Genomic DNA, 14475 nt, shown 5'->3' on the forward strand with positions numbered 1-14475 from the left:
TGAAGCAGGATCTGAAGCAACCAGAGAAGCAAGACCTGAAGCAACCAGTGAAGCAGAACATGAAGCAACCAGTGAAGCACAACATGAAGCAACCAGTGAAGCAGAACATGAAGCAAGCAGTGAAGCAGAACATGAAGCAACCAGTGAAGCACAACATGAAGCAACCAGTGAAGCACAACATGAAGCAACCAGTGAAGCAGAACATGAAGCAACCAGTGAAGCAGAACATGAAGCAACCAGTGAAGCAGAACATGAAGCAACCAGTGAAGCAGAACATGAAGCAAGCAGTGAAGCAGAACATGAAGCAACCAGTGAAGCAGAACATGAAGCAACCAGTGAAGCAGAACATGAAGCAACCAGTGAAGCAGAACATGAAGCAACCAGTGAAGCAGAACATGAAGCAAGCAGTGAAGCAGAACATGAAGCAACCAGTGAAGCAGAACATGAAGCAACCAGTGAAGCAGAACATGAAGCAACCAGTGAAGCAGAACATGAAGCAACCAGTGAAGCAGAACATGAAGCAACCAGTGAATCAACCAGTGAAGCAGAACATGAAGCAAGCAGTGAAGCAGCTATTAATAAGATGAGCTTCAGTACTCACCTACCTGTACTAGTGAGAGTTGGGCCACGACTCTTGGGCCCCGCCTCTCCCCTCTACATCGACAGGTGTGTGACGTAGAGTCAAACACCTGTTGGGCTCTGTCACATCTGCCTTATAGAGCTGTCTACACCTGTAGACTTCTCAAAGAGCTTTAATATCTGTTCACTCTATACTCAGTCATAGAGCCAATTCTTCCTAACATCTCTGTGGCTCATTTGGGTACACAGTTTCCACCTGGGAGCCGGTCGGCCGAGCGGACAGCACGCTGGACTTGTGATCCTGTGGTCCTAAGTTCGATCCCAGGCGAGAAACAATGGGCAGAGTTTCTTTCACCCTATGCCCCTGTTACCTAGCAGTAAAATAGGTACCTGGGTGTTAGTCAGCTGTCACGGGTTGCTTCCTGGGGGTGGAGGCCTGGTCGAGGACCGGGCCGCGGGGACACTAAAGCCCCGAAATCATCTCAAGATAACCTCAAGATCATCTCAAGATAACCTCAAGATCATCTCAAGATAACCTCAAGATCATCTCAAGATAACCGAGGAGGCAGTAACCTCACCTGGTGTTGCACTACACCCTCACGAGGGGGGGGGGGGATATGCTGGAGGTCAGTATACCCGGAGGAGGAGAGGTATACTCAGTAGGGAGGATGGTAAAGGTCCTTCTGACACCTGTGGCTGGAGCATCCTGGTGATGGCTGTGTGTGTGTGTGTGTGTGTGTACTCACCTATATGTACTCACCTATATGTGCTTGCAGGATCGAGCATTGACTCTTGGATCCCGCCTTTCGAGCATCGGTTGTTTACAGCAATGACTCCTGTCCCATTTCCCTATCATACCTGGTTTTAAAATTATGAATAGTATTTGCTTCCACAACCTGTTCCTGAAGTGCATTCCATTTCCCCACTACTCTCACGCTAAAAGAAAACTTCCTTACATCTCTGTGACTCATCTGAGTTTCAAGCTTCCATCCATGTCCTCTCGTTCTGTTACTATTCCGTGTGAACATTTCGTCTATGTCCACTCTGTCAATTCCTCTGAGTATCTTATACGTTCCTATCATGTCCCCCCTCTCCCTTCTTCTTTCTAGTGTCGTAAGGCACAGTTCCCTCAGGCGCTCTTCATACCCCATCCCTCGTAGCTCTGGGACGAGTCTCGTTGCAAACCTCTGAACCTTTTCCAGTTTCATTATATGCTTCTTCAGATGGGGACTCCATGATGAGGCGGCATACTCTAAGACTGGCCTTACGTAGGCAGTGTAAAGCGCCCTAAATGCCTCCTTACTTAGGTTTCTGAATGATGTTCTAACTTTTGCCAGTGTAGAGTACGCTGCTGTCGTTATCCTATTAATATGTGCCTCAGGAGATAGATTAGGTGTTACGTCCACCCCCAGGTCTCTTTCACGCGTCGTTACAGGTAGGCTGTTCCCCTTCATTGTGTACTGTCCCTTTGGTCTCCTATCTCCTAGTCCCATTTCCATAACTTTACATTCCATAACTGTGTGTGTGTGTGTGTGTGTGTGTGTGTGTGTGTGTGTGTGTGTGTGTGTGTGTGTGTGGGTGTGTGTGTGTGTGCGTGTGTGTGTGTGTGTGTGTGCGTGTGTGGGTGTGTGTGTGTCTGTGTGTGGGTGGGTGGGTGTGAGTAGTAGGGTGTAAGCGCTACAGGGGATATTTTTTTTCTGGCCGAGGACCCCTGTGGGGTGTAAGCGCCACAGGTGATATTTTTTTTTCAGGTCCAATATCCCGTGTAGCGCTTAGGGGTTTTCAGGCGAATTTGGGGAGTTACAGATTTGGAATTAGGGAATTCTTATAATGAAAAATAATGTCATACGAGTTTGCTAAAGTTCTTATAAGAAAAATAATTTCCGAGACTTAGAAGTTTGTTAAGGCCTTATGGGAGAAATTCAAATAACGTATGTAGCTCTTTAGGGCTTCCAGGAGAACTCTACGGACATGTTTTACATGTTTTCAACTTACAAAATCGTCTATGTAAGCCTTAGTTATTCATATAAATTTAGAAAATCACCTATGTAAGTCATCGTTTTCAGGGTTTCGTACATCACACCCCCCTCCCTCCCCCTTACCTCGCAATCTCTCGCGTCACCTTTATTTACTTTGCGCCCAGCCAGCCAGACATCGCATACAGGGTACCTCTTATCTTATCTTCTCCATAATATCTCGACCGTCCCTCCTCTCTCTCTCTCTCTCTCCTTTCATTCAGTTCAGTTCAACTATTTTCCAACATCGTATGTTTTCTCCTTTTCATTAAGCAAGTCAGTTTTACACAAATAAATCATGTTAGTAAGCAAGTTCTAGCTCACGTTCCCCCACCTTAGTCCCCTGTCATATAATGAATACTATCATTCCAATCCCTCTAAAATTTAAAAATAATCATATTTCAAACGTAGTTCAATACAGTAATTTAGTTACCAAGCTCCAGCGCTTGTCCTCCGCCTTAGCTCTCTCTCGTATCTTCGTTAGTAACAGTCCAATTTCCCTGAAATTTTTACCCTCTGTATTTCAGGCTCCGTAAATAAGATCAAAACAGTTATCGAGCTCCAGCGCTTGTCCCCCACCTTAGTTCGTTTATACAAGATCGTTAGTAACAGTCCAATTTCCCTGAAATTTTTACCCTCTGTATTTCAGGCTCCGTAAATAAGATCAAAACAGTTATCGAGCTCCAGCGCTTGTCCCCCACCTTAGTTCGTTTATACAAGATCGTTAGTAACAGTCCAATTTCCCTGAAATTTTTACCCTCTGTATTTCAGACACCGTAAATAAAATCAAGTCAGTTATCGAGCCCCAGCTCTCGTCTCCGCCTTAGTTCTCCTTCATATCTTTGTAAATAACCCATCAATTTCCCTAAAATTAAAAGCAGACATACTTCAAAGTTAGTAAATAAGATCAAGTCAGTTACTGAGCTCCAGCTCTCGTCCCCCACCCTCTTCCACCCTCAAGTCTTTGTAAATAAACCATCAATTTCCCCGAAATTTTTTACCCTCTGTATTTCAGACATAGTAAATATGAAGTAAACAATTATAAAACTCTAGCTCTTGTCCTCTGTCCAAGCTCACTTTTGTAAATTCATTACTCTCAGTCCAAATCACCCAACTACATTTTCAGACATAGTAAATAAAAACCAGTTCAGTTATCAAGTTTCAACTCTTGTGCCCCAGCTTAGTTCATTTTGTACAAGTTCTTTATTTCCAACTATATCACATGAGATTTAAGATCACCTTATTTTCTAACGTAGTAAAATTAATCAGGGCATTAACCAAGCTCCATTCCCTCAGCCTTAGATCATCAGACATAAATATTTTCGATCAAGTCCGTCTCCAGCTTAACTCTTACCCTTTCCCTCCCTTACCTTCTCATCCCCAACTTATCCAAACCTTCAATAATCGTACTGTATTTGCATATTTTCTCTATATTCACTGTGTTCTTCGTATTCTCATCCGTGTTCACTCCATGTTCTTCAAATGTTCACAGTCCCATTCAGTTCATATTTTCACAAGTATCTCCATTTTTTATGTAATCTTTCTCTTAGTCTCATTACTTTCTCTACAAATTCTAGTCATATTTTCTATGTTTTCATGTTCATCACATGTTCTCTTTACAACTTTTATACTCAATATTCATGCTAACTTCCATATTTTTGTGTTCTTTGTCAATATTCATGTTCCTCTACAAGTTCATGTTCCTCACAAGATCACTTCGTTTTTCACCTTCACTTACATGTTTTCTACATTCTTTGTCATATTCTCCATGTTCTTCACAAGTCCATTGTTCATTCTTTGTATTCCCTATTCTCCTTATCATGTTTTCATGTTCTCTGTAAGTTCATATTCCCAGCATGTTCACTGTATTCATCAACTTTTCTTACATGTGTTCTTTGCCATGTTCCCCATATGTTCTCTGGGTTTTTCCCCTTACATGTTATCTAACGTTCCTTAACTAAAAAAATCTTTCACCAATCAACTAAAACATAGTCACTTTCGTCATTTCTCAACTAAACCTATTATCCAGTCAACTAAAAATAGTCAGAAATAGCCTCGTTCAACACTGTTCTTAACTAAAACAACCTTTCTCTTAGCTAAAAATTGTCAAAGGAAACTTTTTCAGCACTTTCTTAACAGGCGCTATGTTTCATCAAGAAAAATTGCCAAAGGAAACTTTCCAAAACTGTTCATAACTAGCTTTTATCCATCGTCAATCAACTAAAAATAATAACTTTCATCATTTCTTAACTAAACTTATTCCCCAGTCATCAGAAAATAACCGTGTTCTTCATGTTTCATTGTCATTTCTTATCTAAAAATTATCCGCCAATCATCAGAAAAAGTCATGTTCATCATGTTTTGTCTTTTGCTCAACTAAAAGTATTCATCGGTCAACTAAAAAATAGTTACTTCATCATGTTTCCTTGTCATTTCTTAACTGAAATATCACTTCTCTCATTTTAAAATAGTCAGGATTAACCTCATTCAACACCGTTCTTAACTAAAACAGCCTTTCGCTTAGCTAAAAATTGTCAAAGAAATCTTTTCAGCACTGTTCATAACTAACTTTATCCATCGTCAAGTAAGAAAATATAGTCAAAGATATCTATCATCGTCGTTCTTAACTGACATTTATACTTTGTGGAGCACTAAAATAGTCAAATGTAACTTTTTCAACACTTTCGTAACTAAAATTATATGTCGCTAAGTAAGAAAAATAGTCAAAGGTGCTCTCCGTTACACCAAAGTTACTCTTCGAGAAATCAAAGACACTCTTCAATACATCAAGGACTTACTCAAAGACACCAAAGTTACACTCTAAGACATCCTTCGAGACATCAAAGACACCTCTCGAGGCATCAAAGACACTCTCAAACACACCAAAAGACACTCTTCGTTCATCAAACTTATTCTCAGAGATATCTAAAGTTATTCTCAGAACAATCAAAAGTTATTCCAAGACAACAAAAGTCATTCTCAGAGCTATCAAAAGGTATTCTCTAACTCACTTTGGTCATTAAAGTTAATTTCTATGTTATAAAAGTTTGTCTCAGAGACATCTAAAGTTAATCTTAGAGTTATCAAATGTAATCTCTAACTCTCTTTTGTTCATCAAAGTTGATCTCAGAGTTAGCAAAGGTAATCTCTAACTCACTCTCGTTCATCAAAGTTATTCAAAGAGCTAACAAAAGTTATTCTCAGAGTCACCTTCGTTCTTCAGAGAAACTTTCCAAAACATCTTTATTCATCAAAGTTATTCTCAGAGGCATAAAAGTCATTCTCAGAGCTATCAAACTTGTTCTCAAAGTCATCAAACTTATTCACAGAGTCATCAAAGTTAATCTAAGACATCATTTTTCATCAAAGATATTCTCTCTAAACCATCAATGTTCTTCTCTAAGACATAAAAGTTATTCTCAGAGTCACCTTCGTTCGTCAGAGAAAACTTTCAAAAACATCTTTGTTCATCAAACTTGTTTTCAAAGTCATCAAAAGTTATTCCCAGAGCTATCAAAGTTAATCTCAGAGTTATCCAAAGATATTCTCATGTCCACAAAAGTTATTCCAAGAGACGTCAAAGTTGTTTCAAAGACATCAAAGTTAATCTCAGAGTTATCCAAAGACATTCTCAGAGACATCTAAAGTTATTCTCTAAGACATCAAAGTTGTTCTAAGAGTTATCAAAAGTTATTCTCAGTCATGATATGTTATTCTCTAACTCACTTCCATTCATCAAAGACATTCTCTAAGTCCTGAAAGTTATTCTCTAAGACAACAAAGTCTTTCTCAGAGCTACCAAAGATGTTCTCTAAATCATAAAAGTTAATCTTAACTCACCTTCGTTCATTAGAGAAACTTTCCAATCCATATTCGTTGACCAGAGTTATTCTCAGAGTCATCAAAGCGATCTCTAATTCATCTTCGTTCTCCAAAGTTGTTCTCTAAGACACCTTCATTCATCAAAGAAACTCTCCTTCTTCCATCATGTTATTCTTTAAGACATCTTCAGTCATAAAATTTTCTCTCCAAAATGTAACTAGTTCAGCTTTTCATACCAAACCTGCACTTGTTAAAATATATTTCCTTAGTCGCTTTACCCTAAAACTGTTCTCTGAACTACACTGTTCAAATCTACGTAACCTATCCTCTCCACCCAATGTTACTTACCTAACTTAACCTGCATAACCTAACTTTACCTATCTTACCTTACCTTACCTATCTTACCTAACCTAACCTAACTTTACCTATCTTACCTTACCTATCTTACCTAACCTAACCTAACTTATCCTGCTTAACCTAACTTTCCTATCTTACCTAACTTTACCTATCTTACCTAACTTTACCTATCCTAACTTAACTTAGCCTGCTTAACCTAACTTACCTACATTACCTAACTTAACCTGCATAACCTAACCTGCTTAACATAACTTACCTTACCTTACCTATCTTACCTAACTTTACCTATCTTACCTAACTTACCTACATTACCTAACTTAACTTAACCTGCTTAACCTAACTTACCTACATTACCTAACTTAACCTTTATAACCTAACCTGCTTAACTTAACTTACCTTACCTAACTTACCTACATTACCTAACTTAACTTAACCTGCTTAACCTAACTTACCTACATTACCTAACTTAACCTGCATAACCTAACCTGCTTAACTTAACTTACCTTACCTTACCTATCTTACCTAACTTACCTGACTTAACCTAACTTAACCTGCTTAACCTAACTTACATAACTTAACCTAACTTACCTAACTTACCTACATTACCTAACTTAACCTGCATAACCTAACCTGCTTAACCTAACTTAACCTAACTTACCTACCTTACCTAACTTAACCTGCTTAACCTAACTTACATAACTTAACCTGCTTAACCTAACTTATTTAACTTATCTTACCTATCCTAACGTAACATAACTTGCTTTACCTAACTTAATCTTACATTCCCTAACTGATGTATCCTAACTTATCTAGTCCAACCAGACATGATCTAACTTACATAAGTATTCCTTCTTGTCTTTTGTGTTTCGTCAATCATTGTCTCATATTCATTTACTCATTTCATTAGTTAATTTCTCAAATGGTCACTTTTGCATTTCAAGTGTTATTTGTTTAAGATTGGGTGTTTAACCATTTCAAAGGATTTTTGTTATATATGGGAACTTACTCGTTTCAAGGGCTAATTTCTCAAATGGTCATTTTGCAGATCAAGGGTTATTTGTTAAAGTTCATCAAGTTGCTCATAAGTTGTATTTCTTATGTTTGTTATCATTTATTCTTATTCCCCAACCCCTTAACCTAACCTCTTGTAATCTTAGTGTATTTAGTAGGTTCTATCTTATGTTGGTTGGTGTTGTGTACTGTGGGAGGTTGGTGCTGGGGTTACCTGTGGGATGTGTACTGTGGGAGGTTGGTGTTGTGTACTGTGGGAGGTTGGTGCTGGGGTTACCTGTGGGAGGTGTACTGTGGGAGGTTGGTGTTGTGTACTGTGGGAGGTTGGTGCTGGGGTTACCTGTGGGAGGTGTACTGTGGGAGGTTGGTGTTGTGTACTGTGGGAGGTTGGTGTTGGGGTTACCTGTGGGAGGTGTACTGTGGGAGGTTGGTGTTGTGTACTGTAGGAGGTTGGTGTTAGGGTATTCACCTAGTATATCTTGTTTCTGGGTGTACTAACTTAGTATATGTTGCGTGTGTGTGTATACTCACCTAGTCTCACCTAGAATATCTTGTGTGTAAGTACTCAACTAGTACTCACCTAGTATACCTTGTATGTGTGTATTCACCTAGTATATCTTGTTTCTGGGTGTACTAACTTAGTATATGTTGCGTGTGTGTGTATACTCACCTAGTCTCACCTAGAATATCTTGTGTGTAAGTACTCAACTAGTACTCACCTAGTATACCTTGTATGTGTGTATTCACCTAGTATATCTTGTTTCTGGGTGTACTAACTTAGTATATGTTGCGTGTGTGTGTATACTCACCTAGTCTCACCTAGAATATCTTGTGTGTAAGTACTCAACTAGTACTCACCTAGTATACCTTGTATGTGTGTATTCACCTAGTATATCTTGTTTCTGGGTGTACTAACTTAGTATATGTTGCGTGTGTGTGTATACTCACCTAGTCTCACCTAGAATATCTTGTGTGTAAGTACTCAACTAGTACTCACCTAGTATACCTTGTATGTGTGTATTCACCTAGTATATCTTGTTTCTGGGTGTACTAACTTAGTATATGTTGCGTGTGTGTGTATACTCACCTAGTCTCACCTAGAATATCTTGTGTGTAAGTACTCAACTAGTACTCACCTAGTATACCTTGTATGTGTGTATTCACCTAGTATATCTTGTTTCTGGGTGTACTAACTTAGTATATGTTGCGTGTGTGTGTATACTCACCTAGTCTCACCTAGAATATCTTGTGTGTAAGTACTCAACTAGTACTCACCTAGTATACCTTGTATGTGTGTATTCACCTAGTATATCTTGTTTCTGGGTGTACTAACTTAGTATATGTTGCGTGTGTGTGTATACTCACCTAGTCTCACCTAGAATATCTTGTGTGTAAGTACTCAACTAGTACTCACCTAGTATACCTTGTATGTGTGTATTCACCTAGTATATCTTGTTTCTGGGTGTACTAGTTGGAGGGAGGGAGTTGGAGGGAGGGAAATGTAGTTGGTGGACCTGTGGTCAGGGTGGCTCCAGAGGTAGGGTGTCAAATTTCAGTGTTTATGGCAGGGTAAGGGAATGGTCGTCGTTGGTCTTGTGATTCAATATTTTCTTGTTGTCGCTAAGTTACACTTTTTCAGGTCTATATAGTACAATGGCCAGTCCTCATGTACCTAGTAATTATGTACCTTAAATTATGTACGTAAATTATGTAATTATGTTCATGTACCTAGTAGCTAGTAGTTATAGTGTCAGTTGGGGGTTAATGGGCCAGGCCGAGTGTGCCTGTGCCCCACAAATATCACCCTTATTGCTGACTAGTTGGTATAACGGCTTTTCCCAAACCTCTCTCTCGCCAGAATTATACTGACATGTGAATATCTTTGGCAGTTGATGAATCCTAAATATAAATAATAAATAAATAAATGTTTATTTAGGTAAGGTACATCCATACAAGAAATTTTTACAAAGATTGGTGGACTTATAGATAGATTCATACATTGCATAACTGCATGGCATAACTGGCAATCCCCTCACAGTGTTCAAGTGAGAACTGGATAAGCACCTCCAAAGGATACCCAAGTATGCCAAGTATGCTGCCCTGAGGAACACCAATGTTGATGGGTAGGGTGGGAGAAATTGAATTATTCACAGAAACATACTGGAGCCTGTCAGTGAGGTACGTAGGATTTGAGGTATTGCAGGGGATACAAGACACTGATCACTGGTCTCCCATTTGGTCCTCATTGCTTTATCTTACTATTATTGAATGTCAATAACCGTATTATGCAATTTCAATTTCTTCTATTGCTTTCTTTATTATGCACCCCATACCCATCCCGTGGGCAGTGGTGTAAAGGATTACAGAGGTCAAGCCTCCTCTCTCCACATCCAAATCCTCTTCCAAGAATTTCATCGCCCCATCCTTCTTCCTCCCACATCCTTTCCAAGCTCTTTGGACATCAAAGCAAGGCACATAATCGGTTCAGGACCGGAACCCTCTAGTTCGTTTAGCTAAGCAAATAACAATGTTTGACGCTAGTTACAAAATTATTAATGTTGTATACACATGTACACACACACTCATACATACATATATATATATATATATATATATATATATATATATATATATATATATATATATATATATATATATATATATATATATATATGTATATATATACATATATATATATATATATATATATATATATATATATATATATATATATATATATAATTATACCAGTATAATCTAATAATATATACTGGTCTAATAAAATAATTAGACCAGTTAATACTCTCACTCGTTGTGTTAGGATATGTTAGCTTGATAAAACTGACTGTTCATTGTTGAGAAATGTGTTAACAAACAATATATCTGACTTATCAAGACTGTAGCTTGCTTAGCAAGGAACTTTTTTTAAATTTGGGTTCAGTTTAACTACCGCTCAAGGGATGAGTAATTGGGGCATAATAAAGGAACTAAGCTGATAAAATGAAAGATGGGAAAACAACATTAGAAAGATAAACTCGAGAGACGTTTTCATGTTAACCCGAAAATTATTTGAGGAGCAAGACAGACTGCGGGTCAAGCAATTGGTCTTTATGCTATCGTGATGGGGGATCAGCCATTACACGTGTTAATGACTCTTGTATAGTTGTGTAGTTAAGGACATCAGGGTAAAGGGGTAATGGGCATTGTGGTTGATTGTTCTACCTGGGAATCCTCCACTGTTTTATATCTTATGTATGTATGTATGTACTAACCTAGTTGTGGTTGCAAGGGTTGAACTTTGGCTCTTTGGTCCCGCCACTTGAATACATACACTTTCCATACACTTGAAACTGTGTATGGAATCAGCCTCCACCACATTACTGCCTAAAGCATTCCATTTATTAACTACTCTGACACTGAAAAGTTCTTTCTATAATCTCTCTGTGGCTCATTTGGGTACTCAGCTTCCACCTGTGTCCCCTTGTGCGTGTACCACATGTGTTAAATAAATGTATGTATGTATGTATGTATGTACGTATGTATGTATGTATGTATGTATGTATGTATGTATGTATGTATGTATGTATGTATGTATGTAAGGAGAGAGAGAGAGAGAGAGAGAGAGAGAGAGAGAGAGAGAGAGAGAGAGAGAGAGAGAGAGAGAGAGAGAGAGAGAGAGAGAAAGAGAGAGAGAGAGAGAGAGAGAGAGAGAGAGAGAGAGAGAGAGAGAGAGAGAGAAAGAGATGAAGATCGAGACAGAGAAATAGATATAGACAGAGTCAGGGAGAGAATGTTAGACACAGAGACGTATAGATAAGGATATGCAAAGTCAGTGAGAGAATGACAGAGATAGAGCGAGGAAAGAGACAGAGAGATAGGCTGACACAGAGAATGTCAGAAACGAGGAGAGGCAGAGACAGAGGGACAGGGACAGACGGACAGGGCCAGAGGAGGGACGGGGGAACAGAGGGGGAGCAGTGGGACAGGGAGGGAGACAGGGACAGAGAGGGGGACATGGACAGAGACAGAGACAGAGGGACAGGGTCAGAGAGGGGGACCGGGGGACAGAGGGAGGAGAGGGGGGCAGGAGACCAAGAGAGAGGGGACAGAGGAGAGACAGGGACAAGGGGACAGAGATGGATAGGGGGACTGGAGGAAAGGGAGGGGGACAGATGATGGACAGCGGACAGAAAGAGTGGGCAGGGGGACAGAGAGGTACAGGGGACAGAGAGATGGACAGGGGGACATAGAGGAACAGGGGGACAGAGAGTGACAGGGGGACAGAGAGAGGAACAGGAGGACAGAGAAGAACAGGGGGACAGAGAGAGACAGGGGGGACAGAGACAGGGACAATGGGATAGAGAGGGACAGGGGGACAGAGAGATGGAAAGGGGGGACAGGGGGACAGAGAGGGGGAAAGGGATCTGGGACAGAGGACAGAAAATGTGGGCAAGGGGACAAAGTGAGGGACAGGGGACAAAGATGGACAGGGGGACAAAGATGGACAAGGGGGACAGGAGGAAAGGGGGGAGATGTATGAGGGGAAATGTTTGCGGAAGATGGAGAAGGGGTATTTAGAACGGTAAGTTAGAGAGGGGGCAACTAAGGCCCATCATTGAAAAACAAATGAGCATCATTGCAATAGCAGGAGCCACGCACATCTTTAGCCTGCGTTGTTGAGACATTGTCAATTAAGCGGTGTCCAATAGCAGTATCTTCGGTATTTAAGCGTTACCTTAAAAATACTGGAAATATTGAAAGCTATTAATCCAGATATTAATCCCCTTGTGCAACGCACACAAGAGGCAACAGCTTCTAGCTCTACAAGCCGCAATATAAAATAGAGAATAGGCGATTGTTTTCACTCACAGTGTAATAAACCCACGGACCCACCCACCCGCTGAAGCCGTAAATGCCAAGACATTACTTCCGTTTAAAATTAAGCCGGAATAATCCTCAGGTATGTGGAGGATGTGGGAGGCCTTTGATCAACCACCGACTTCCTGCCCCGTCGACGGGGCCATCAGCCCTCAGTGTGCCCTCAGCCAAAATAATGTGAAACATGTATGTGGGTGTATTAAATATTTTAATTTATTATTTCCAAGATTTAGCTGTTAGCTCTTGGACCCCGCCTTTCTAAGCGTCGGTTGTCTAATGTACCGACTCTCGGCCTCTTTTCCTCCATCATATCTAAACAACATATATTTTTATCTAACACACTCACACATCCCCAAGATGCAGCCTTTAGCAGCTTCCTGACTTTCAGGTTCCTATTTACTGCAAGGTGAATAGAGGCATTAGTGTGTGTATGTTTGTGTCTGTGTGTGTGTGTGTGTGTGTACGTGTGTGTGTGTGTGTGTATACTCACCTAGTTGTGGTTGCGGGGGGTTGAGCTCTGGCTCTTTGGTCCCACCTCTCAACTGGCAATCAACTGATGTACAGATTCCTGAGCCTACTGGGCTCTATCATATCTGCATTTGAAACTGTGTATGGAGTCAGCCTCCACCACATCACTGCCTAATGCATTCCATCTATTAACTACTCTGACACTGAAAAAGTTCTTTCTAACATCCTAGTGGTTCATTTGGGTACTAAGTTTCCACCTGTGTCCCCTTGTTCGCCTACCACCCGTGTTAAACAGTTTATCTTTATGTACCCTATCAATTGCATTTCTCGCAGCCTGTCCTCGTAACTCATGCCTCTTAGTCCTGGGACTAGCCTATTGGCATACCACTAAACTTTTTCAAGCTTCGTCTTGTGCTTTTTTTTTTTTTTTTTTTTTTTTGAGATATATACAAGAGTTGTTATATTCTTGTACAGCCTAGTACTAAGTATATGGTGTTTGGCTAGATAAGAGTAAAACTGCTTGTAGATAAGTTTTTCAAAAAATGTTGACAAGTTAGGCAGGATTGATATAGGTCTGTAGTTGTTAACATCTGTGAGATCACCACATTTGTGTACAGGGGTAACTCGCTTTTTTAGGATAACTGGAAAGGTTTGGAGTTCAAGTTCAAGTAGCTTTTCAAAAAATGTTGACAAGTTAGGCAGGATTGATATAGGTCTGTAATTGTTAACATCTGTGAGATCACCACATTTGTGTACAGGGGGTAACTCGCTTTTTTTAGGATAACTGGAAAGGTTTGGAGTTCAAGTGACCTGTTGAAGAGCATGAGAATTCTTTGGAGACAATTCCTAACCTATACTTCTTCTCAAGGTCATGTTTTTTATTAATGGGTTTAAGTATTCCCTTTGTAAGCAAGGGATTGTTAAGCCTTTTGGTTATGCTTACAAAAAAGTCACAGGACAGACATTATCAGCAGCAGTTATAAAATTGTCAATAGCAGTTTCATTGTGCAGCCTAAAACTTAACTCCCTTGACTCTAGAGGTATATATATTAGGTTTAGGTTAGGTTTTTTTAATTAAACCAGCCAGGATGAGTGAAGCCATGAAGGGCGTTTTTATTAATTAAAACACCCAAATGTTGGGTGCTTCAGGTGTTGTTCCTCTTGGATGATCTTGTACCTCTCTGTCTCACACCTGTAAGAATGAGTGATATGGTTAAGGGGGAAACAAAGTGCAGGCAAGGCAATGGAGGCCAGTAGTAATCTTAGGGCTAGGATAATTAGAAATTAGAGAAATTAAGTAAGAGAAATTAGCAAGAGAAATCAGGTAAAATTTATTATACTTAAC

General features: G+C 39.9%; 1 protein-coding gene across 1 annotated transcript; it reads left to right on the forward strand.

Moving 5' to 3' along the window:
* Positions 1 to 59: 59 nt before the first annotated feature.
* On the forward strand, positions 60 to 587 carry LOC138352732 (uncharacterized protein PF3D7_1120000-like). Its single transcript, XM_069305316.1, has one exon. It carries the CDS (start codon positions 60 to 62, stop codon positions 585 to 587), a length of 528 nt encoding a protein of 175 aa, XP_069161417.1.
* The last annotated feature ends 13888 nt before the right edge of the window (positions 588 to 14475 follow it).

The sequence above is a fragment of the Procambarus clarkii genome, chromosome 54 (genome assembly GCF_040958095.1).
Source record: "Procambarus clarkii isolate CNS0578487 chromosome 54, FALCON_Pclarkii_2.0, whole genome shotgun sequence".
In the NCBI taxonomy this organism is placed as follows: Eukaryota; Metazoa; Arthropoda; class Malacostraca; order Decapoda; family Cambaridae; genus Procambarus; species Procambarus clarkii.

What these genes read in the sequence shown, in the direction of transcription:
- LOC138352732 (XM_069305316.1), top strand. Translation starts at nt 60, where the DNA reads ATGAAGCAACCAGTGAAGCACAACATGAAGCAACCAGTGAAGCAGAAC.